The following is a 25,634-nucleotide window of genomic DNA, read 5'->3' on the forward strand; positions in this document are numbered from 1 at the left end:
TTGAGCCTCCAACCAGATGCTCCTTTCACTGCAGCTCATAAGCAGAGAGAGAGAGGCTGCACCAACATACGCACTCATTTTAGCTGGATTAAGCCGTAGGATTCAGGGTCTTCGATCATGTACAGAAAAAGAAGCTGATTAGAGTAGATACCCATCGTGTGGATCTGTGGGGACTGAGCCAGGTTCAAACTGGGTTGAGACTTTTGCTTTATTTTTCTGTGCTTATGTTTTTATGCTGCCCGCGTAATGGTAGAAGTATTCTGCTTTGCTCAGATCAGACATATCTTATTGAGCCAGGGCTCAGAGAATCGTGTGTTTGTGTGATGGATGAATGGCTGATGCAAACATTTGTTATATGTTCATAGTACTTTAAAGAACCAGATGTCAGCATCACACTGAGGGCCAGAGATGATACACAAAGCAGTACATTCAAGGAGATACTCTTAACAATTATCTCTATACAGTTATTGACTCAACTGATGTTATGTACACCACAAAGGACACGAGTGTGCATATTTGTGCAGTTAAACGTTTTTATGAAGACCACAAACCAACTAGCAGCAATTCCACATTGAAGAACCATGCATATGTTGCATTAATGTGACTGCCAAGACAATAATCTATACAGTAATCTGCCTTATGGTCAACCCAGCAGGTCTTGCAGTTTAATAAATAGACACACGGAGTAAAATCACACGTTGGATCTGAATGGCAAACACAAGTTATGAAACATTCCTCAAGGAGAGCAAATGCTGCTGTATATGATATCATAATCTGGTCGATGACAGTGATAACCCTGTCTGAACAGACCAGAGCTATATGTTCAAAATGTGCTCCAGGCCTAAAAGCAGTGACCATATGGTTCCTTTCATTAAGCCAACAGTCCACACTTATCATTCAATTATGTTTTTTTCTATTAGGTCATTGATGCAGTTTTATTGTACTAAGTCACCATTGCCTTTGGCAGAGTTACTGTAAACTAAAATAAATCTTCAACCAACAACACGGGAACCATACAGTAATGTGTCTGTAAAAAAAAAAAATGTTTTTTTATGAGCCCTTCATTTGTTGTAATAGTACACTAATTACACATTTACAACAATATTCAACCAAGACAATATATTAAATTAATATTAACGTTCAGGGATATGTTTATGTGTCACTTTTTTGAAAAGCAAGATCTAAACAAGTGGTTTTTGTTTTGTGAATCCTCACCTTAATATAGAGGAAGATTGCAACACCTTCCCCATATTATCTCAGTAATACAGTAGAAGTGATTTCTAGTGTTAAATATATATATATATATATATATATATATATATATATATATATATATATATATATATATATATATATATATATATATATATATATATCATGTATATAATTTTGCTGACAATTTTTTTTAATTATACCATATATTTTCTGTGTTCTTGTCTTTTCAGGAAAAAGGAAACATTGCCGTTGTATTCAATGTCGGAACAGATGACATTAATATTGAGGAGACGTCAAAGTTTGTAAATGACGGAAAGTACCATATAGTGAAGTTTACGAGGAGTGGGGGTAATGCCACTCTGCAGGTGGATGACCTGCCAGTCATTGAGCGCTACCCCACAGGTGAGTCAGCCACTTTGCCTTTTACATACATCTGCTACAGGCAATGAAATGATTGAGATTTGATCAAGCCAACTATTAAAGCCTTACCTGTTAGGATGTTTTTATATTGACTTGGCATGTGATTTAATTGATTTTTATGTTTCGGTTTCTAGCAGCTGTAGAGAATAATACCAGTGTTGTTGAGGTATTTTTTTTCTCCCCTGAATCTTTGATCTTTGCTTTACAATAGTCGGTGAATGTAATGCGGTTAAACATCCTAGGTCTATTGCAAATAGGTAGTCTAAAATATATACTCTCTAAAAGGGCAACCACCCACTCTGTCTATATTTCTGCATTAAACTCCCCATATACATAAATAATCCACCTACAGTGTGTGTTCACAGAAAGCCAAATCAATAGACTATTTACAGACAAATTACCACTTTTATTGAGGCAAGTAATTGTGTGCCATTTCAAAATTTATTTCTCTGCCGATACAGTAGATTGATTGAATCAAGGCAATGGGGGAGACAAACCTGTAATAAGTCAGTCAAAGTAAATCTTCTGCTCACTCAGCCTGAAATGATAGATAGATAGATAGATAGATAGATAGATAGATAGATAGATAGATAGATAGATAGATAGATAGATAGATAGATAGATAGATAGATAGATAGATAGATAGATAGATAGATAGATAGATAGATAGATAGATAGATAGATAGATTACAGCATCGAGTTTAACCATAAAAATTCACCTTGGTATTAATCATTTTCACAACATACACCACGATCACTCATACACAAAAATAAAGCTGGAACAATTTTATTCGTCATTAGTGTTATTCATTATTGTATTTGTGTAGCACTCTGTATAAACATAGTTTAAATGACAGTAAAAGATGAATTCAATAATTAGTGCCCTGTGTAATGAGTATTTAGTAACTGGAAAATAATAATATATACGGTAGTTTATACATTATAGGACTGTGATGGTTGAAGTGGTATTTTATTTTGGAGTGGTGTGATGTTGGTTAACATTTTTGAACGTTTTAGGGAAATACGATCTCTGCGTCATATCTTTGTGGTGGTAATGTATTAGAAATGGACAGTAACTCAGCAACACTGGTATTGTTTCTGTAGAATGTCAGTATGCAAAAATGTTAGAATTTAAATGCTCTTGCTTGTGTTGTTGAAATTGTTCACATTTTTAACTGCTCAAAGGCTTTGACAAAAGCTACAGAGGATTAAAGGAGTGTGAAAAGGACGGTTGGAAACACCAGAATTGCCGTGGTAACGACTGTAGCACTTATTCCAAGAGAGTAAAAAGCTGCAGCACCAAATCAAAAACATTCCTTCGATTGTGAGCGTGCATAAAATGAGTGGGCAACAGAACAAACAGGAGACAAATTGAACCTGTCGCTGCCTTTTGCATAATGTGTGTTGACCTTTTTAGCTATGACCAGTGCATTCATCCAAACGAAAGAGGGCTTTATGACTGGGACTCAATCCTGACTGCTCTGCCTGCAGGTGGAAAAGGGAGACTAATGGCTTCTGACGTGTTGTGGACATGACAGAATGTACAGCGGGGTTAAATGCCTGCATGCTACCGTCTCAATCTTCAAATAACAAATACACTCTTAGACCCCCCCCGAACGCCTGATGATCCATCCGGTGTGCTGCACATGAAGATGGTCTACACAACTTTGTTGTTGTTGTAATACATACATGTGCACCATTGAAGATGATGGCGTATATGTAAGATAGTATAGATATAACCTGGTTAAACACTGCCACCCCAGATTACTGCAATACATTTGCTTGTTAAAATATATCATGTGTTGGACTATTTAATATCCAACGTGGAAAACGTAGCACAATAATATCCGTTGTTGAAATATTGTAAGTGGAAGCAAAGTTTTGTCAATCTATTGTAATTGTAATGTTGAAAAAATAAAAAAATAATATAAGAATAATTCCTCTCCTGGTAGGTGCTGAGTTATAAATGCTGTAGGGAAAAGTGACCAATCTCATCCCCACTAATCATGCATCAGTGACAATGCCAAGTCCAGCTACCTTATTAGGCTCGTTGCAGACTAATTACATCTAATCACAATTACTGTGCCGTTCCTCCGCTCACCCCCAGCACACAAAGCCATTATTCTCTCAGCTCGCCAGTAGTTTGATTAGTATCCATGTATGCCGCTAACACACTCATAATAGCAGCCCTCAGCCACTCTTAGGCCACTCACAGATCAACAGTGATTATAATAAGAGTTGACAGCAAAGATAAAAATGATGGCTGGAGAGTGAGAAAGACAGAGAGGAGGAGTTTATATGGGAGGGCGCGATCATTCTTAAAGCAAGGAAATAATTACCTCACCGAAGCTTCTATGGCTGCCCTCGTAATCTCATTTAAAAATGTCTTGTGCTGCATACTTACAGGCCATTAAAAGTCTTTAGTACAATTATTAGAATCTAAAATGCAAAGCGCACACGCAGACTCATAACTAGCCTTCTATTTGTTGTAGTTTAGGTCTCCTTCCTTGATTCTCCCCCCGTTTTCATTCTACACTGCACACAAAAGGCTGGGCAGCAGCAAAAAAATCAGGCCCTTCTCCTGAGTCTTGGCCATGGAAGTAATACCATCACAATGGTGCTGCCAAGCCCTCAGGGTACAGTGCAGTATCCTATCGGAGCACCCAATGAACGCACGCTTTACACAAAGATAATGGAGAAGTCCCTGGCCTTATTCTTTTACTGTTATCAGAGCGTGGTGCACTTATAGAGCTCTCTGTCTCTCACTCCACTCTCCTCAGCTTTTTCGGTCCTTTTTACCTCCACCCGTCCACCCCTGCCCCCTCGTCGATCTCACCCTCTGTCCTGTTTTTCCACCTTGCCGTGTGGAGTCTGATTTGTGGGATACACTGGGAGGAGAGTTAGCTTTATCCATCAAAGCTCCATCCTATCTGTCCCGGTTTTTTCCTCTGTTCTATCAATGAGCCGATCCAGCCTATTGTGCGAGCAGTCATCACTGAGTAGGCTTATGAAATAGCGCAATGGCCAATGCCACTGCCAGAGCATTGGGAAAAAAGGGAAAACAGAATAATAAAAATAATCATGAGATTTGTGTAGGTTCCTCCTTTTTAATTCTCACGGCTCCATAAACAGAGGAAACATTTGCATATTTGTTCATTTAATGTGGCGAGTGTCCTAGGGCTTGTAATGAGATAAAGGGCCCCACCTTATCTGACCACTTTATTAACAAAAATGAAAACAAGTGAGTGAGAGCAAACCGGGTCGGTTGGGATGGCTCAGCTGAATCGCGGCTGTCTGGCGGAGGAGATAAGCCGGGCCGTCCCATACCAACCCAAATCACCACTCAGCAGCAGTCACAGGCTCGGCTCGCAGGCAGGATGAATGGGCTTCTGCTGCTGCATCAAAGCCCAAGGGATAGCATTGTTTAACACTGCGGTGTCCCCCAGTGGGGATCAATACACGATCAGACCTTGATTATATCCACACTTAATTAACCTCAGTGTAAGGATAGACTGAGCGTGCCACGAGGTGCAGTGCCAAACAGACAAAGCGCTACTGTCTTTGAAAACGGAACATGTTTTTGCACAGAAGTAGAGGATTTTGGCACAGTGGCATGCTGCGCGTGAGGATAAGCGTGTATGATGCGTGTGTGTGTGTGTGTGTGTGTGTGTGTGTGTGTGTGTGTGTGCGTTTGCTGTGTGCACCGTCCTACCTGACACTCCTATTCTTTTAGTTCTATTGCCTTACTCATCAGGAAATTGTCATCTTTGCCGCAAAAGTTTTATCGCAGCATGGAAATGAAGACAGAATCTGAGTTTTTAAATGAAAAGTACAGAACATCAAAAACACGTAACTGTCAAGAAGGTAAGCAAGCAATCAAACAAATCAGGGATTTCACATTAATTGGTTATGAATGTGTAAAGAAAAAAATGCCGTGGTAATAAGTTTCTCATTTTTGAGTCTTATCTCATGCGTCCTCGCCGTCCTCTCGACAGCTGTAGGCTAACTGTTCTCCAGAGCCCGGTCTGATGCTGACCTCTCCTCAGATGAGATGTCAGATGACAGTAGAAGGAAATGGAGAGGTGACATAATTAACACCCCGTGACTGACAAATGGAGGTGACGGGAATTAACAAAGCCCATGAATGCTCCATTACGGCATCAATCAAGGATTATTCATTAATTCATCACGTTCGAAAATGTGAGGAAGCACAGCTGTGTTTGTGTGTCTACTTTCCCCCAACAAATCCACTGTTTACTCCTGCAGCGCACAGCTTCTTGAGGAACTCATTAAGCCTTTTTAAAAAGTTAAAGAAGTGGAGTTTTAGTAGTTGAGTTTGACTTTTAATTGGAATACGCTTAGTTGAAAATGACACGCGTGTGCAGGTTTAAATTCTACTTGGTGCCCCATTTAAAGTGACATGACACGTATAAAGAGTATAGAAAGATGAACAATAGGTACTCTAGGTAAGTGTCCATTATAGATGGATACAGCCTCAATGTCCGGTATGAAATCTGATGGCTGTTAATCAAATCGAACAATATCCAGTGTGTTCCTGTGTGGCTTTGTTGTAATGCAGAATGTATCTTTTTGCGTCAATGTTGAGGGAGAAGTGTTCCTCTAAATCTCCTTCACAAGCCTTTGTGCTCCAACCTGGCACAATCAACTGCAGCCAAATTCCATGAGCTGTATAGACAAGCTTTAAACCCTTTTCTGTGTAGCTGATCCTCTACAGTAATTCAAGCTGATGCGATTAAAAAATGTCTTTTTATGCGTCTTCTTCCCTCTAAGACCTTTCATCAGACCAACTGTGCATCTGTTACAAGGTTACCTCCCTTTCTTTGAGTCTTTGCGATCTTCTGCTCTTGGAAACTATTCTCCACCGAATCACTGTTGTTAGCGACCGGATCTTTTGTCTGCCAGAACAGAATTAATATAGTTGATGGGACAAACATTGTCAATCTGCCGGAAGAATGGAGCTGACTGAATTCAATCTTGGCAGACAATACCGGGGGGAAAAGCTCTCAGAGACAGTGCCACTTTGCTGAAAGTCTTCTGTTCTGGAGAGGTTATGGGCCTTGACAAAAGGGTGATGCAGAGTTTGCCCTCATTAATGCCAAAGTACCCCTCTAACATCAGTTAAGCTTTTCTGTAGCTGCTCTTCCTCTCTCCTGTCACTTATTCGTCTTATTTTCCCGGAAACCACTTTTCTATCGACTGACATCATCGAGACATACAGTACACTGTGCTACATTTTGCCTGGGACTTTTACTTCTTTATGATTCGTAGCTTTTGTCAAAGCTGTTTTATCAAAGATTTTACAGTGTATGTACTTTGACATTGTCTTCTAACTTTTCTCTGACTAGATGCTCTGAATTTATACTATGTTACTTGTTATATGGCAAATAGCTCATTATATCTTGTCAATTAGGCTATTTATAAATGGGGTGGGCATTTGTAATACGTTAAAGTTTAATTGTTTTATCCTTTAAACCATAAACGGTTGATTTAATAATAAATCTAAACGATGTTCTTTGTGAGAATGTCTATATAAATAGTTTAAAAGCCAGTTAAAAATATATAGAGGGAAATGGCAAATGGGATGGAAACATTTGGGTAAAGATTTTGTAATGGAAATGTATAAATTTGTGATTTTGGTTGGTTTATAACATAGCTCTATTAACTTAGATGAAACATTTACATGCTAGTTCACATATTTTCAATTAATATAGGCCTAATTTGTTGGCTAAAATAGAATAAAATGACTGAAGTTTGTTCAAATAATGTTGTAGAAAATATTGTTTTTTTAAATATACAAAACGTTTTAAATATAAAAACCTTGTGCAGTTGTATAGCTCCAGCATTAAGTATGAATATTTAACCTTTGACCTTACAGATTGTAACCAATGAAATGTCTCTTTAAACTTTAAAGGCAACATTGATAACGAACGCCTGGCGATTGCTAGACAGCGAATCCCATACCGACTTGGTCGAGTAGTTGACGAATGGCTACTCGACAAAGGTAAAATCACTGATTAAAATTTCAAATAAAATAATTTGATCATAACAAAGTTGTAGCAGTATTTTGTAAACAATAAACCTAAAAAAAAATAAATGTTCAGTAAAACTTTAAAATCAAAAGGATTTGAACAGTTAAATTTAGTTTGTAGTGTTTCATACTTTTCATAATAATGCATTTATTTTATAGATTATTTAATACGTGTTTACTGTCAATTTACGGTTAAAGGGACTGTAAATATGAACATAAATCCACTTAATGAAGTAACATTGTTAAAATGTCTATAAATTACTGTAGCATTTTGCTGTAAACATATAAATGATACATTTAAAAGTTCCAGTTTATTCATTCATTAGTTGTTAAGTGTTATTTTGAAGCACTTTTGAAACATATACAGTACTTATACAGTACAGTGCATTACTTAGTGTAATTTGATCTATTCCGTTTAAACTGATAGCAGTGATAAATAGTGTGCAATATGAATTGGCATCAGAATTTTGAGTCCCTTTAACAGACATTGTAAATATGTATAGGGCTTTAGATCGAGGAACTGTAATATAAAACAAACTGAGTGCATGCTTTGTTTTTTATAGTTCAATAACTAAAGTCATATTTTTCACTTAAAATGTGAAATTAGCCCTATCATTTTTATGTTTGGTTGTCAATGTGTGTTTTTTCTGTCTTGCATTATGAAAATGCTGTCATAAAACATTTTCTTTCTTTGTTTTAATACTTTTTTTTTGTTTGTTATTCATGTGCCCACCATATCTGTTCTAAGTTTCCTTTCCTTGGTTGCTTTTGCTAAAAGGATGAATAGTGACAGTCAGGTTTCTCACTGCTTCCTGTGAGATTGCACACAAGAGGAGTCCAATTCTCACAGCCTGTGGCCATTTTACCAGTTCTTCTTTTCTTATGCTTGCCGTATACCAGTATTGTAAATGCTAGTGAAATTTGAAGGAAAGTTGCAACATATTACATTGCAATGCACAATGTAATATGTTTTTTTGTTTGTTTGTATACAACTATTTTACATGTGTTTTATTTTTCAGGCAATTTCCTGCAAACAAATTGTTTATTTAGCGTAGTTTCAAGATTATGTTATATTTTCAAGTGTACTTAAATCTAATGCATTCTCATAACAATTCTACTTCTTCATCTTTTTTCTTGCTATTTTAAATTAGTCTGCCCTTTTAGCAAAGCTGCATTGATTTTCTAATTCCTCTGTTTTTATTTTGTGTGCTTTTCTTTTCATAAGCATCTCATCATTATAACTGCAATAAATTACCTGGGTTTGCCTCTACAACCCGTAATTTATTGGTCTCATTAGCCACTGGGCAAATAATCAGTCTCTCTGTCCTTTTATTTCCTGTTCACTAAAAGTGTCCGAGTCCTCACTTCAAAATTCTTGTATATATGTAACGTTGTTTTTCCGCAGGGCGACAGCTTACAATCTTCAACAGCCAAACCACTATACAGATTGGAGGCTGGGAGCGAGATCGGACTAAATCCTTTCAGGGCCAGCTCTCTGGCCTCTACTATAATGGCTTGAAGGTGTTCAACATGGCCGCCGAGGGGGATCCCAATATAAAAATCCAGGGCAGTGTGCGGCTTGTGGGGGAGTCGCCCTCCTCCATCACGCCGCAGTCGAGCACCACGGCCAATCGTTCAGAGACGTCCACATCCATCATGGAGATCACCACCACCACAGCGTCCAGCAGGAGAGTCAAGCAGACGACACCACGAGAGCCTCAGCAGGTAAAATCATCTTTAAATCATTCTGGTGAAAGAGACTTTTATTCATGTCATTATTGTCTTGACTTGATCCGTATTTTAATGCTTGCAAGGCACAGCATGAAGTTAAGCACATCCTGGATTAATCTAATACATTTATTCGTTATATTTTTATATGCAGAATACATGCCTTGCTTTGTTATGTGACGTCTTTCTTCTCTTTGAGTCCTCCGGCCTTAAAAACTGAAGGGAAATCAGTCCTTTGTCCCACAATTGGGAGCCGCACCGCAGGCAGCACCGTGGAGCGTTTCTCCCGTTTGCAATCAGATATGGCACCATGAGGTGTGTGTGTGTGTGTGTGTGTGTGTGTGTGTGTGTGTGTGTGTGTGTGTGTGTGTGTGTGTGTTAGAGCGATAACCATCATAGAGGTCCTCCATCATTTTTATCTGTCCTGCATGACTGGTGCAGCATCTGCAGGAGCATATTACTTCTCAAATGTCACAATGTGTGCCTAAACAATGCAACACAAAATGTGTGGCCTTTCCAATGAATTGGCATTCACACTATTCTTGCCAAGAACAGAATACTTTTTCTATTAAATCTCCTACAATACATCAGCAGCCCTGAGTTTTCAGTGAAAAAGACTACCATTTAGAATAGTATTTGTGTCTTGGTTTTTATTTGCATTTTTTTGAATTTCAGAACCTGTGCTTTTGTTCACTGGAATCATAGCTGCGGAAATTAGCTTGAACAAATGATCTAGGAATATCTGCGCTCCTAACAGAAGATGCTATTGACTCATTTAGGTCACTAAGAAGAATAGTTTCAGTGGACTGTGGCTGTTTTTCCCCCCACAGCACAGACAGAAACAGAGAGCAGTCACAATATAGCCTTCATATGTTGTTGGTACAAAACTAAACTAGAAGCATCATGGCGCACCCGCAGGAAATGTTCAGGCTGTACAAACAATTAAAAAGAGACGTGTCTGATAGCAAAGAAACATGTGCTTTAATTGTTCTGGAGCCAAAGCTGCTCTGTGATAGCTTAACTTAATTAACTCTGACTGAACCTTTTTTTTTTTTTTTTTTTTTTTTTAATGAGCATTTTACACTACATGAAACCCTGAAGTTAGACATTAGACAAAGTGAGTGAGATGTAATTGTGTAAAACCATGAAAATGCTGCACACATTATAGTTCCACATAGGGAGCACACATGGGAAGTTAAAATGTGTGTCAGAATTTCAAATATTTTGTAAATTAGCTGCAGGGAAAACATACATAGTATCTTAAATTAAGCAGAGTCGAAGACTGAAATGACCCTTTAATCAGGGCTTAATCAGCTTTTACAAATATAGTTTAAAATAATTTTGGATTTGACTCATTTTAGAGTAATCGGATTGGGTAAAGGAAGATTATAGCATCTCAAGGAGGGGGTGGGTTTAACTTCACACTGAAAAACATACACACAATTGAAATTATTTAATTTTTTTATTCCTTTTTGACAGATTGTGTAAGCTTTCTGTCTTTACAGTTTCACTTAGAAAACAGTTAATACATACATGTCCATTTTAAGGATTTTAGAGAAATCACTCTTCGTGGTGTAATGCTGCTGCAGATTGGTTTAACTGTCCATAAACAATCTTCTTTAAACCCATTTAGACCTATTGGTGCTGTCATCTAAAATGAAGGTATGAAAAAAATCCTTGAATGTTGACACATCTACGAAGCCAGATTTAAGCTTTCATGTAGAGCTTTTTAACTTCAAAAGATCATTATATTCAAAGAAAAGAGAAAATGTCAAGTTTTTCTTTCAGTTTAGCAGACTGCTCAACCCACAGCTCATGTTATGAAATGACAAACTCCTACATATAATTTGCTCCTAACTTAGCAGCTGTAAAGACCCCATGGTGCCGGCTGTCCCCTCACTCTCTCCCGACCATCGCGGCAGTTTGTGTAAGGGTCTGCAGATGCTGACAAATAATACAATCATAAATATTGATCCAGCGGAATGGCTTTCTCTCAAACTCAGCATGGTTTCTGAACCATTGCAAGAGCATATAATGCAGGTGAAATATCAGACAATAGACTGTAATTATATCCCAGCTCCACGCAGTGTTGTAAATTGCCACCAAGGAACCAAGAGATTGGCAGAAAGGAACACACTTGATAAGATGGATGCCCGTCTTTTTTCAGGCCTTTTCATCTGGAGAGGAATAAAGTGATGTAAATGACCATGACAATTTTAGAAATGTAGGGTATTACTGACATTATGTGCAGTGCATCTGTATATATTATGTATTTGACCTTATGCCATTATGGTAATCAGATTCTGCTCGAATGTTTTAATCAATATCAATTGACCTTGTAGCAATCATGCTTACAGTTATTGTTTCTGATGTATGCAGTGTATGCAGACCTGTGGTGTTCCAGGGAGCTGACGGCCTACTTCTTGTTTTTGAAGTACACAGTAAGGTTTTAGGTGCATTAGATGTGATGCCTTTTTTGGCTGAATAAATTTGCAGAGGTATTTTACTGTCACATTATGTTGAAGGCTCACCTTTAAAGTGGCATATAAAGGCTTGAAGAAAAGGAGAATAGTCGAGGCTAATTGCGTTGTTTTAGGTTTTCTCTAATGTATTCAAACAGTAAAAAAAAAAAAAGGTCATGGGATTAAAGAGTTGCTGGGTGATGTAGGTGGAGGAGATGAATGAGGCATGCAAAAACGTGCACATTGGGAGATGTCAGTGTGTTCAGTTGATTCAACTCGACGACCTTCCCATGATGAGCTCCTGCGGTAGGACGTTACTGTCGCAGGACGCTGCACTCCGAAAGACATCATGTCTAGTCTCAGTAAAAAGAGATGGTGCATTCACTGTCCTCTCTCGTGGATAGTCAGCATTTTAATCATTGTCCAGCTGTTCCCTCTCCCCTCTGATGGCAAATACATTTCACTGAAGGTTTTTTGTATCCTAAAAGCCTTACATTACTAGGACACATACATTTTTAGTAATGGCTGGCCCTGGTGGAAATAAAATGAATAATACGGGCAGCGGCAATATCAGGCTCTACCGTAACTATTGAAGCTCAGTGAAAATGGTGCTCTGGAAAATGTCGACCAGACTGTCAGAGAGGGCAGTTACATCCAAAAATAATGAGAAAAACTGATCTGAGACCCTTTACAGACCTGTCTAACAATGAGAAAGGATGACTCAACACACATGCATTTTTAAGTGCAGTTACAGCACTTTAAGCCCCCAGTTACAACAGCTTCACTTCATAATATGATGTAATTGAGGCTAAATGTGTGGGTTGGGCATTAATAAAAGAGGGATATGAACAAATCTTTTTCATCAGATTGGAGCGTGAATAAGTAGGTCTTGCTTAACTAATACAGAGTGGCCCATCAACTGATGGTCAAATGTGATTTCATGCAGTCTGAGGGGCTAGCGAGACTCTCCAAACTACATTTGATCAGATGAATGTGTACACTGCTGATTTCATGTTGAGTCATGAAGGATATGTTTTATGTATTGCATAAAGAGAAAAAATTTGAAGTTTTGATTTGAAAAACTCTCAAAAAGCACAGAAAGCCACAAGAGAAGAGCCTGGAAATTGACGTTTTTATTTCAGTAAACGGCTGTTAGCAGTAATGAAAGAAAAGAAAATGAAGCAGAGCGAGATTTACTCATCTGAGTAATCAGCTCGCTTATCAACACACATAACCTTTTGTATCTTCAATAAAAGACAAGTATCATATGTTACCAACATCCCTGCATTGCTTTGCACACATTGTGCAAACACTAGCTCTGCACATTTAGTGTGTGTCTGCTTGCATTGGCCACTTCTCTCCAAGGGTAAAGTCCTTGCTAATCATGATTGGAATAATGATTTTGAAGGGTCTGCCTCATCAGGTGCCCTATCAAAAAGTTCTCTAAATGCTCGACTGGGGTTAGAGTGTTATTGAATACCATGAGCCTTGGCTTATGGGTAACATTACATTAATGTATTTCTCTTCAAGCCAGTGGGTGTCCACTCATGCTTTATTAACAAGAATATTATCATCTTAGAGCACACTGGCGTAATCAGGAAAGAAATGCACCATGGGAAAAAATAAGTTGATGAGTCAGAATAGCTATTTTAATTGTGATTTAAATGTTACATTTGCTTAAGGGATAATTGGATTGATTCAATTCCAGGCATTAAAACCCACTCCAGTAACAGAGGCAGTGAATAACAGTGAGACTTAGCCTTGATGTTACCTTTATTTTGATCGTATCTTGAGGTTTTACTGACTAAGAGATTCTAAACTTGGGTGTCAACTATTCTCTGTAGTGGCTTTTTCTGCTGCGAGCTTCCTGTGCGGGGGAGGTAGCTTATTGTACGGGCTTGACTGTCATGTCTTAATGAAGTGTCTGCTCCCTGCAGCAGTGGCTGGTCACATCCAATTAAACCATAATGCTCTTGTGTATGCATCCACAAACAATGGACCAGCTACTGCACACATATACACACCAAGAAAGGCTGTTCACTTCTCTTCTGTGATTTGGACTTTTCCTACCTCAGCCTCATTTGTTTATTGTTACAGATATTTAGAAAGTTATTCCCCTCATTGCTCTTAAAAAGTTAAGCTGTGTTAATTGGAGACAAGTTTGAGACACAGAGTAAAGTGTCTGCTGGTGACAATTTGGAGCCCAAGCTGCCAACACAGGTCTAATGGCAGCAATAGCTGCCAGCATTTGGGCACTGGCAGTGTAGTGGTGACATACAGTAGCTGTCTCCATGGTCCTTAACAAAACATTTGAATCTGTTTAATTTGTTAACTTGCTGAATTTAAAAATACAAAAAGTGGGAACGCTGCTGACATAGTACTTTCTCATCATTTTTGGTAACACTTGAAAACAGCTGCTGTAAACGTGTAAATTTGGGATACGATTGTAATGTTTTTGAAGGGCTGGTGAACTAAATGAAGGAAATCTTCAAGCTGCAGAGAGATAGTATTTAATACCAGATGATGCTTAATCAAAAACCACTGAAGGATAAGAGATAGCATCCTATGTAGCTGTTACCCTCCTAGCAGAAAAAAAAAAAAAAAAAAAAAAGACAAGTTTCTGCTATCTAGAAGAGCTATTGAGAGCTTTTGACAGTGATAGATCCTTACCTGCGCTGCTCTGTATTATCAACCCTGGCCAGCACACATACAGTATATCAATCTCACAAGTGTTCCCAGTGTGAGGCTACCATCCACCATTACGCAGTGCTGTCTGCAGGAACAGCCTCTAAAGTTGGTGTTGTTGGCCCCAGCAGCATGGAGAGACACAAGGACAGACTGCTGCAGGAATTGTTGCAGTAGGCTCTAAACAGGAATGTTACACAACTAAGCCCTTGTTTTGGGAACATATTAGGATGGAGAACACTAATGTGTATGTGTCTTCTATGTTAATATTCAATTTGGAGTCACGCAATTAAGAATCAAGTTTTAGTTCAGCTAATGTTAATAGCTATTTTATTTTTTCTTCGTTTTGACACTCCACATTAATTGCCCGTTATTTATTTTGTAACTGAATTAGTTACTGCAGTGACTCATCAGGTTTGGGCTCTTCAAACCTAGCTGACACACTATCACAGTGGGCCGAAGGGAATTTTTTTTAAACCCCATTTTCTGTGGAGGAAACGTAAAGTGATCGCAGATCGTCTGGCACCATGAATGTCAATGCCATGAAATTCTGTCCCAGTCTCTCCAGTAGATGTTAAAGTGTTTCCCTGAAGAAGTCACTATTTGTTCCCATGGTGGCACTGAAGGAGGACACACAGCATCACTAAAGTTATTAGAATTTCTGCTCTAGAGACCTTGAAAATCAAATATAAGAAACCCTCGCTTACACATAACAGTAATATTTGACCTCATCTGACTTTTCATGCTTGCAATGTTTCTTTCATCATCTTCTTTTCATAGTACAATTTCCATTTTATAGTTTGTTGCTGGTGAAAAATCAGGAAATACCGATTACAGCCTGTTCCTAGGGAGAATAAATGGCCACTGTGTCACATCATTGCCACCAAATAGCCGATCGCCCCCACTATTTCTGAATTAACCCTGAGTGAGGTGGGTGTAATGGCCATTCAGGGGAAGTGAGGAACATTTAAAACACATTGTGTGGGCCATTTCATTTGCAATCACAGCACATGGTTCAGTTCCAGTTGAACTGGCTTGTAGTGGCTCTGTTTGTCTTGGACTCCGAGACACGGGGCAGAAGCCTGACCTCTCTGTAATTCACAGGGATAATCGAAGATTTGACATGCTGCACTGCTATACCTTCGGTGCAGTGTCTTGGTGCTTTCTAGTCTCCCTCGCTGACTCTCACAAGCACACTGTAATAAACTTAGTGTCACAATAATCTCATGGTGAAAAATCGTCTGCCACTTACTACCCAATAACTGCTCAGTCTGCAGCTTTTCTCGTTTTACAATCATCCATGCACTGTGTCTCTTCGTTGTCTTTGGTACTACCTTAAGACATTGTTGTGATAGTCCTGATACTGGTAGGGATTATTGCTTTACAAATTGAGGCTACAATAAATCCTCGCAGCCGAGAGATTTAATACTAATCCTGCATGCATCAGGATTCAGACCTGTGTCTTATCTCGGGTATGAGTGCTGCTTCTTTAATTGTACACCATTGAATTATACACAGCCTCGAGCTTAAGGCTGATTCAGTCTTCATTTTGTTTGAGATGCATGAATGTTCACTGATACATTGTGACATTGCCCCTCTGATCTTTACCATAGATTTTAATGTCAGCAAGTCAAAATATCTGAAAACTCTCATCAAAAGACAAATTCCATATCTTCATATTTTAGTTCCTACCTGTTGGTAGTGAATTTTAACTCCCATAGCTGTCCAATAAACAGCTATGGAAAGCAATTTTTAACAATGATCAGTCTTATCTTGCAACAGTTGCTGAAATAATATTTTTGTTCAGGTCCACTTGTGTTGCAGTTCTCTTGTAGCTCTTTTTTCACCAACATAACAGAACCAGAAAGAAGCTTCCCATAACCAGAATTTATTGTAGTTCCACACACTTTCTGAATCAGAAGACAGAGGTGGCACAATCGTTTCTGAGCTATTTTCTTTTCAGTAGAAAATAAATGTAGTGGTGTAGAGTTTGGTCACTGCCTCGCTGCTCACTCATACTTTTGAAAATACCAACACTACGTGCCCCTTACTACGGAGTTATCAGATGAGTATATACCAGAGGATCCCAAACTTTTACCAAACCAGATCTCCCAAGTACCACTGCAACATTGCATCCTGCGAATAACATCATGTTGCACATTACGTCACCCTATGTGGCTAAGCCCAGGCAACTTTTTTTTCTAAAATATTTAAATGATTAACAACTCAATTTTACATCAATGTAATGTTAAGTGTGTATATAGAAACTTTTGTGTGTAATAAAATGAAATGAAATGAAAGTTAATTGAATTTGGGCCAGTTGAAGTGCAGTTGTTAGCATCAGCAAGAGTACCACCAGTAGGAGCCTCAGTTTGGAAATCAGTGGTCTTATAAATTGAAACAAACTCCATTGAAGTGCTTGCCTAAACACACATCCTGCGATATTTGTGTTACAATCCAGCTGTTGTATTTGTGCACCTGTAATTTAAAAGTATCATCTCCCCGAGTAGTGTCCAAATTTAGGTTCAGGAAATGTCTCTAAATGACAGTATGGTGGGGGGAAAAAAACAGAGCCTGTGATGACTGCACTTTAAATTACAGATTGCTAGCTTTCTGTGGGATAAAAGGCATAATCAATCTGTCAGTTGCCTAACCTGTTTCACAATCCGCCATTTTATTTCCTTATATCGTGTCTGTCTCCTTTAACTGAGACAGTCATCGAGACAGTCATCAGTTTTCTTCAATTCAAATTTTAACAAGTTACTAAGCAAGAGACTGCTCACAAAAGTACAGTATGTTTGCTTTTGATTGACAGGCTGTATATGAAATTACCCAAATAGGCACCTTTATCTTCAAGTAATGGAAAAAAAAAAAAAGTACAAGCATTTAGCGCAGTGTACTGCATACTGTATTGTGAATGGGGAGCACTTAAAGGTAATGTTCCTGCTCTTTGTATTGCTGAATATAAAGCAGAGTTTTACAGTATTTGTTCATTTTATTGCATCAGGAGTTGTACTCAACTGTGTTTGTGCTGGTGACAGACATGTACTCATGACTAAACACCATTGTCTGCTAAATTTCATGATTTTTTTTTTTTTTTTTTAAGATTGCTTTCCTTTCATGTCTTTATTGGAAATACAGAAATCAGAGGAGAGATGAGGCAGCATGGTACAGTTTCAAGCAAGGATGTTGCAGTTTGGCCACTATTGAACTCACACTCGCATGCAGAGTCGGCCAGGCTTATTTACAAGAGATGAAGGAATGATACACAGGTGGAATTGCATCCTTCTAGAATTAAATTGTCATGAATAAAAGAGATCACAGTTTAGATACAGTTCAAACTATTAGAGACTTTCTGATATCAATCCATTCTTAATCTTCCTCGTCCTTTTACAACCCTGTGATCCGTAGAGATCAAAGAGAAATATTTTGATTGCATTCATACTCCATCACACACAATCTATTAGATATAGCCCACATTCTATTAGTTAAAAGTTTAACTGAACTTGTTGAGTCCTCACAGAATACAATCAGAGCCTGTTTTGTCATTTGATATTGCTGAATTGGGTAGAGATAAATAGGAAATTACTGATTTGTGAAATGATTGTACATTTCTTTTTCTATTTAGTCTCCTTTTCATACATTTAGTCAGGAATAGCTCGTCACGTTGGTGACCAAGTGGAACTGTTTCTTTCAACTCATCTGGAGGCAGATCTCATTGTGAAATGAAAACCAGCCATGCTGTTTTCCTTCAATTCTAACTGTGTGCCCACCAATTTAAAAATCAGACATGCACGGCAAACTGAGAGGTTACGAAGGAAACACACAATGCTTCACATTAAAAGGGAAAGAGGTTTAGCAGCAAGGGTTCAGTCATGTTGGATGAGTCTTATTTCATTTGAGACGTTAAACCTGACTGTCTCACGGACTTCCAAACATACTGCAGTGTTTAGTCTGAGTGTCAGTGCCCTGTAAGGTTGTGGTGCCTTCAATTATTCAGAGAAAGAAAACATCCTTGGGATAAGATTTCCCCTGCAATGCAGATGTATGGAATTGACCATCATGTTACTGAGTACTGTAAGCGTGAGGAAAAAAAAAAAAAAAAAAAAAAATGCAATAAGTATCAAAACCTCTCACTTCACTGACAGGTGCACTATTGATTTTTCTAGGTTTATTATATTTATAATCTTTTTTTTCCCAGTGAAAAAACCTGGTATCACCACCTGAAGAAACCGAGAAGCCACAGTGGATAATTCAATAGCCATATTTGTAACAACAGCAATCATTTCTAGAGAGCAGAGGCAGGTTGACTGCAGGATAGATGGACAGCTCTCCTCTGAGGCATTTGTCTGACCTCCCCACCTTGTCCCCAAAGTGAGGTGTGTGTTGTTTTCAGTGGTCCTGGAGTGTGTTGCCCCCAGACCCAGTCATGGATTATGCCCACCCAGTGCTGACAGATGGCAAAGGAGGTAACGCCATAGACCTAAAATGGCCCCGGGCCTGCGGCGCTCACTCCCAGCAACAGACCATATCCATCATCTGAGCCTCACCAGGGGCCATTATGGAAACTGCCCTTCAACATTGTGTTGTACACGTAGAGTCCATGTGACACACTGATCCAGTCCACCTTGGCAGGGGTGAACACATACATGCCAGCGTGTAGCGACATTGTTCACTTGATTTGATGAATGCCAGCATTTTCTGATGGTTGACAGCAGAGACCGGCTCATCTGCAGCAGGTAGATGATCAGCACATTAGCCAGCTGAGACAGCGGGACGCCGTGTCTTTCTTTGCTACTTTATTTTGTGCCTGCATGGTTTAAAGTGTTCTTGAAATTGTTGCAGCCAAATTTATCACAGTAACTGCCATTATTAAAATAGACAACAAAGAAGCATCTTTGCTTTTGCAGGTTTCACACTACTGCCAGCATTACTAAGGACTACAGATTGTCCCACTAAGTCTGTTTGGATGACAAGAATGAAACCTACGCAGTGTGAATTTTTTGTTGTTGTTGGTTGGTGCGTGGAGGATATACTGACACCGACAGCTTTACAGCATGTTTTATGGGCCATATTGTTGTCTCTCAGGACATTTGCTGTTTTGATTTGTGGAAAAAGAATGCAGTCGGAGGCCAACTGTTAAACATATGATACACTTCGTCCTACAGTGTGTTGCCTGCGCCTGTAAGACTCTGCATCATACATTACATTCATGAACATGAGCTCTGCACCAATTGCTCATTGAGCTGTGCTGAGCTCGCTCCATATAAAAACTGGTTTCCTCAACAGCTAATAGTCAGTGTGAAGCAAAAACTAGTTTATTCATCCGAAAGCTCCTTTGTTAATGAATTCTACAAACAGTGCGAATCAAATTTGACATTTTAATTCTCACCAAAACAGGAATCACAATCTTCTTCTATCCTCCGTTAAAGCCCATAATTTATTCTCCAGGTTGTGGGAAACTAATACACAAAGTGCAAAATTTAGCAACAGGTATCTAGAGTTTCAAACCAGTGTGCTAATTGAGCCTATAGCTACTGAGAGCCATAGATTAACATCATAATGTAAACGTATCAAGATGCCTGGCTCTGTTCAGGAGCAGCCATCTTGACACCAGATCACGTACTGAAAAGACACATTTAGGGATGGATGGGAAGATAATAGGAAGTAACGTCATTACCAGATTAATTTAAGATAAAACAAATCAGGTGGTACACAAATGAAATCAAAGCATCTGCATGCCAGAAAATAAAGGCTGTTTGTTTGTCAGACAAGTGGGCATTAGAGGGAGAGTAATGGAGAAATGGCTCTGGGAAAGGAGTAAATATATTTAAAGGAATGGTTTTGGGAAGTACACTTGTTTGCTCTCTTGCAGAGAGTCTGATAAACCGACTCATATCTGTACCACAAATAGAAAGCCAGATCCAGCAACCAGTTAGTTTGGCATGACATAGATGGTATAAATAAATTAGAGTAAATATTTTATCTCTGTTTGTTTAATCAGCACAAAAACACAAAAGGTAAGAACGAAGAACAGTATTTGGTTTCGTAAGAGGTTATGTGCTAGAGTATTTCTGTGCCAGGTGTAGTGTCTACCTGGAGTTTAATCATCACTGTGAGTTTGCAGTGTGGAGACCAAGTAGCAACACTGTGTAGACTGTGATGTTACCAACTGGTCTGTAAACTTCTGGTTTTAGGCCTCCAGTCTGACATTTTGGCCATCGCGGCGATGTCTTGTCTTGTCTTGTCGTATCCCCGGTTCATCCTAATATTGACGCCCACCTATACCGTAAACCTGACTAAATCTAAATTAAATGAAATACAAATTCAAGAACTTCTTTGGAAGTCCTAGCTAAATGACAAGTCTAATGAAAAATCAGGAATACAAAAAGAATGTATTATTGATTAAGAACAAATCTAGTCATGAACTGCAGTCCTGAACTCTGGCATTACAACACTGCCACAGGGATGGATTAGTGATGAAAATCAATTTCACTTGAGAGACTCCATAAATAGTGCCCAATTTGGACTTTCCATTATTTAGATTTTTTTTTTCTCTATTCCCACACTGATTTTGTGTTCTGTATTTTTTTGTTTCCAGTCTACTGAGAGCATTGTTCATTACTTTGTAACATTCACACTCGGCTCTTTGCGAATGACAAATCCCGACCTGGAGGACAGGAATCTGATTATGATGACGCTCTGTAGGAGCGACAGGCGACCTGGTCTGCTGTTGTAGGGCAAAGCTGCTCTTCCTCTTTCCTCATGTCATGTTTTTGCAAACGTTACACATGGGAATTAGGCCTGAGTACATTCATCTCAGAAATGATGGCATCTATATTAGGATGACAAATTTGTTCCTGTCACCTCATGAGGGACTGGGACTGCGTGTCAAGACGCAGGTAAAGTCAGGGAGACAGTGATTTGTGGCCAAGCTGCATATCTCTTCCTATCCTGCACGCTCTTTCTCAAAACACACACAGCGGCAAGCTTAGATTTGTCATCTATTTTTAGATTTTGAGGGAAAGGAAGATGAAAAAGAACTATACAGTCTGTTTTGAACCAACAATTTCCCCAAAATGACAAGTCTTTGTATGTTAGCATTTAGATGGAAAGCACCGTAGTTACAAGCCATTCCCTGGTAATTGTTATGCCTCCCTTCTTCCCCAGCTTATCCTTAATGTATGATATTCCTCCTGGGCAGTTCTCTGCTCTCAGGCCAGATTACTACCAAGCGAGCTACAGACATGGCGAGCTCCAGATTCGATTTCAGATAACAAAAATATCGGACATCCAGAGGGGAAAATGCTTCAATGCTGACAGTGTGAAAGCGAGGATAAGGAGGGGAGGGACAAAGTCAACCATGTAATATACTTCTATGGAGCAGTGTTTATGCATAGGCAAGAGAGACAAGAAATGAGAGAACATGAGGGGGAGCGTAGGAGGTAGATGGAAGCAGATAGTGTCTTATGAATATCATATTAAGATTTTATCATTTAGAGCATGTAGCTAACAGAAGGCATCCAGCCTTCTCCTGTGTAATCGGCTAGAAGCTGTATACTACATGGCAGCCGCTCAATATGCACTCTGTCTGCACTGTGAGGTGACTGCAGGCACTCAGCCATATTGTGTGCACATTATTTATACATCCCGAGTAATAAATAGTAAGCACCATGCTTGATTAGAAATCAAAATATCAACGGTTTTATCATATGTCGCGCAAAATGTCTGAAGTTGTCTGCAGGGATGAGTTGGGCACCAGTAACACATGGTTCGCTCTGAGTCAGTGACTGACATGGTGATAGTGTGACGCAGACGCTGACTGGGAAATGGACTCTGCGTATCCTCCCTCGCACCCAGACAACTTTCCCTGGTTACTTTGGTGGCGGAACCGTATCACACGCTGCGCTGAGTCTTTGAATTTGCATTAAGGCCACGCGGATGACTGTTCCTGGAAAATCAGCCCAACAAGGGGTACTGAGGGGGACTTGAAGAACATCTACAAAGCAGTGCCTTGAAGCCGCCACATTAAAATGATTCCTCACACACACCAGTGTTCTCCGGTCCCCGAGAGGGAGGATGTTTAACGAGGGCATAGGCATGTGTACATTTTAAAGCAGCTCTGTAATTACCTCACATCTACATTCGCCAACCCTTTACACTGCTGCATTAGCCCCTTACCCTCTTAAATTTAATTTTGCACTGCAGAAGCTTTTCTCTGTCTCTGCACCAAATTAACAATTGACCTGTCACTGCTTACTCATTCCCAAATCCTATTGTTTTATTGGAAGCTGAATCTATCCATTCACTCGAATTTCCTAATTTCACACTGTTACATTACCACCAACCTTTACACACCTCGGTGATAATGGAATCCAGTGCTCTTTTACAGGCATTCGCACAACTGTTTTATGGACCGGTCGAATCCAATAGAAATGATCAGGCATAAATTATGTATTAAAAATCTCTGCTCATAGTTCATTTCGGTTCTAATTGGTGAATGTGTGCGTCTCTTTGTGAAACTCTCCCTGTTTGTTTGTCCACACTGCATGCTGTGAGTGTACCGTGAGTGTACCGCGCGCGCGCGTGTGTGTGTGTGTGTGTGTGTGTGTGTGTGTGTGTGTGTGTGTGTGTGTGTGTGTGTGTGTGTGTGTGTGTGTGTGTGTGTGTGTGTGTGTGTGTGTGTGTGTGAGAGACGCTGCCTCCCAGCACCTTGTTAGACCGTCTGGGGTGCAGCGACTTTAAGCCTTGAGGAAGATGTATGGCAAGACAGGAACATGTGGGTACCAGGGGAGGAGATGGAGAGCCGCCGACCATTCTTTTTTTAATGACACTCTGATACTCAGCCCGAGGTCCAGTTGCACCAACAGCTGCTTCATTTTAAATAAAGCAAAGCCTTTCCCCCATAAGGGACGGTGTCTCCTGACTGAACAAGAGAAAACAGCTGTCCACTATGGCCAGTTTTACTTTATGGCGTACACAAACAGTGAAAAAACACAAAGAAGCAACATAGCAATTATTCAGAGTGAATTGCCTTTGACAAATGTCAGTATGGTTTTGCATGAATTCTCTACTCTGAAGATCACACTACCTACAGAAAGTACTCAGTGGATCGCTCACACTCAGAATAATATAATGCATAACCTAATGCTTCCAGTAATTACTGACATCTTTGAACACTCAAAATGATGTGACCTAGTGATTTTATGTTCCTTAAATTGAAGTTTTTGGAGTCAGAAAAGTCAGAATTGTTGTTTAGAGAATACGTTTTTTTGGTATATATCTTTTTCGTAATTTGCTTTTTGGATTTCTTTTCCATTTAGTGATAAGGCCACAGTATATTAACTGTCAAACAGGTCAAAGTGTGTGATGTTTAGGTGACTAATGTGTTTCTTAATCGGCTGTTAATTGCAAACTTTTTTTTTTTTTTTAATGGAAGACTTTGGTATTATTTTGTATATGAGCAGATATACTGTACAGTGCAGTTATACAGATGAAACACTCCTGTTGCAGTGTACAGCATTTCAGTTTGAGAAAGCGTTTGTTTCCTGGGAACAAGAATGACGCACTCTGTCTTGTTTATTGCCCTCATGCATATACTTTTGGCTTATTTACTGACTGATGTTTTCGGTAGTGCCTGTTTTTTCAGGCTTTGTTGAGCCATTTGCTGAAAAATGTAGGAATCCAATGTAAATCCTCTTCAGTGAGGATACAACAGAGAATAGCTCCATTTTTACCCAGCTGGTTGTTCCCGATTGTTCACTACTCTGCTCTGAGTGGCAGCGGCAATTTGTTGTGTCACCATGAAGCCCTGCGTCAGAGCTCTTCTGAACTAACTGCTCAAGAGACAGAGCCCAGATAATCAACATGTACAGCAAAGTTATGTTGACATAAGTTTGCTGTATATACTATGTATGTAAATCCATCAGCGTTTGTCGATAGTGATAATGCTGCTCCATTGTCTTGCAGCCTTGTCTGTATCTGTGTGAGTCCATGATGCTGACAGCTTGGCAGGCCAGCAGGAGGAAGAGTGTGGGTGAAGGCCAGGTAATACACTGAGCTGAATTCAGTCTGAGAGGCCCACACGCCTTCATTATTCAGTTGGAATCTATTGAGCATCTGGGACTAAATTATTCATCAACATCGACCTAGTTCCAGGGTGCTAAGTTAGATACTTGGATGTCATCAGGCGTTCTGATAAGCACTGCTGCTGCAGTGTGATAGCTGCCATGGGTAAATAGAGAGTTTGTGCCTGGATCATAAAGAGCACTAGCCACGGGTTCATTGTTATAGACGGTAGTTTTGTATAACAGAGCCTTTAGTTTGTAGACATCGGTGTAGGAACACGGAGGCATTCTTCATCCCGTGTCTAACTATGAGCCCTTTCTATGTGCTGTCCCACCGCCTCCCTCTCCCCCTCTCACTGGCTCACTAATGATGTGTTGCTGCAAGACTGAAGCTTAGGACAACAAACTCCTCCCAATTAGTCTTTTCACACTGCATCTCTGGTCAGATATGGACCCTAGCAGGCCACTATCAGTGCAACTCAGTGCCAGCATGAGAAATAATGACACCCATTCTGAGCAGGGACATATAGAGAATACTGATTCCTCTGCTTTTTTTTTTTTTTTTTTTTTTTTGCTGGCAGTTATAAACAAGACATCAATACAGTTTTTAGAAATGCTATTGACTTCAAATAGAGTCTTGTGTGTGCCCTTGGTATGATTTATCCTGGATTATTATGACTGAAATAAAAATTTGAATGAGTACAGTATGACCAATTTTGTTGCAGTTCAAAATATTTCAGACGAGTCTGATATTAATCCCTGTAGCCCGCCCCTGGTCTAAATGGTCTAACACAAAGTTATAAAGGCTAATTATGTTTATAAAACCTTAATATATTCCCTATTTATTCAGTCCTTGTGGTAAAATGTTTAAAAAGTAAATAAATTAGTAAATAATTTTAAGCTTCTAAAAATAAATCTAAGCTATCTACTAAAAAAAAAAAAAAAAAAAAAAGTTTCCAATTGATGTTCAGAGCATTATATACCCTTGGTACTTTCAGATATATTAAT

At 39.2% G+C, this 25,634-nt stretch overlaps 1 protein-coding gene across 27 annotated transcripts in view; it reads left to right on the forward strand.

Moving 5' to 3' along the window:
- LOC138195467 (neurexin-1a) overlaps positions 1-25,634 on the forward strand; it is a 245,336-nt gene that overhangs the window by 199,399 nt on the left and 20,303 nt on the right. For 17 of the 27 annotated variants that reach the window (XM_069144903.1, XM_069144906.1, XM_069144909.1 and 14 more), the window contains 3 exons: positions 1,446-1,617; positions 7,568-7,657; positions 9,090-9,409. In XM_069144903.1, coding sequence (XP_069001004.1) covers positions 1,446-1,617; positions 7,568-7,657; positions 9,090-9,409 — 582 coding nt within the window. The remainder of the gene's footprint in view (positions 1-1,445; positions 1,618-7,567; positions 7,658-9,089; positions 9,410-25,634) is intronic. The other 10 variants (XM_069144917.1, XM_069144919.1, XM_069144920.1 and 7 more) reach the window with 1 other exon arrangement.

Source organism: Embiotoca jacksoni, unplaced genomic scaffold (genome assembly GCF_022577435.1).
Source record: "Embiotoca jacksoni isolate LCO1_2020_lvr unplaced genomic scaffold, fEmbJac1.0.p SCAF_12, whole genome shotgun sequence".
NCBI classification, from domain to species: Eukaryota; Metazoa; Chordata; class Actinopteri; family Embiotocidae; genus Embiotoca; species Embiotoca jacksoni.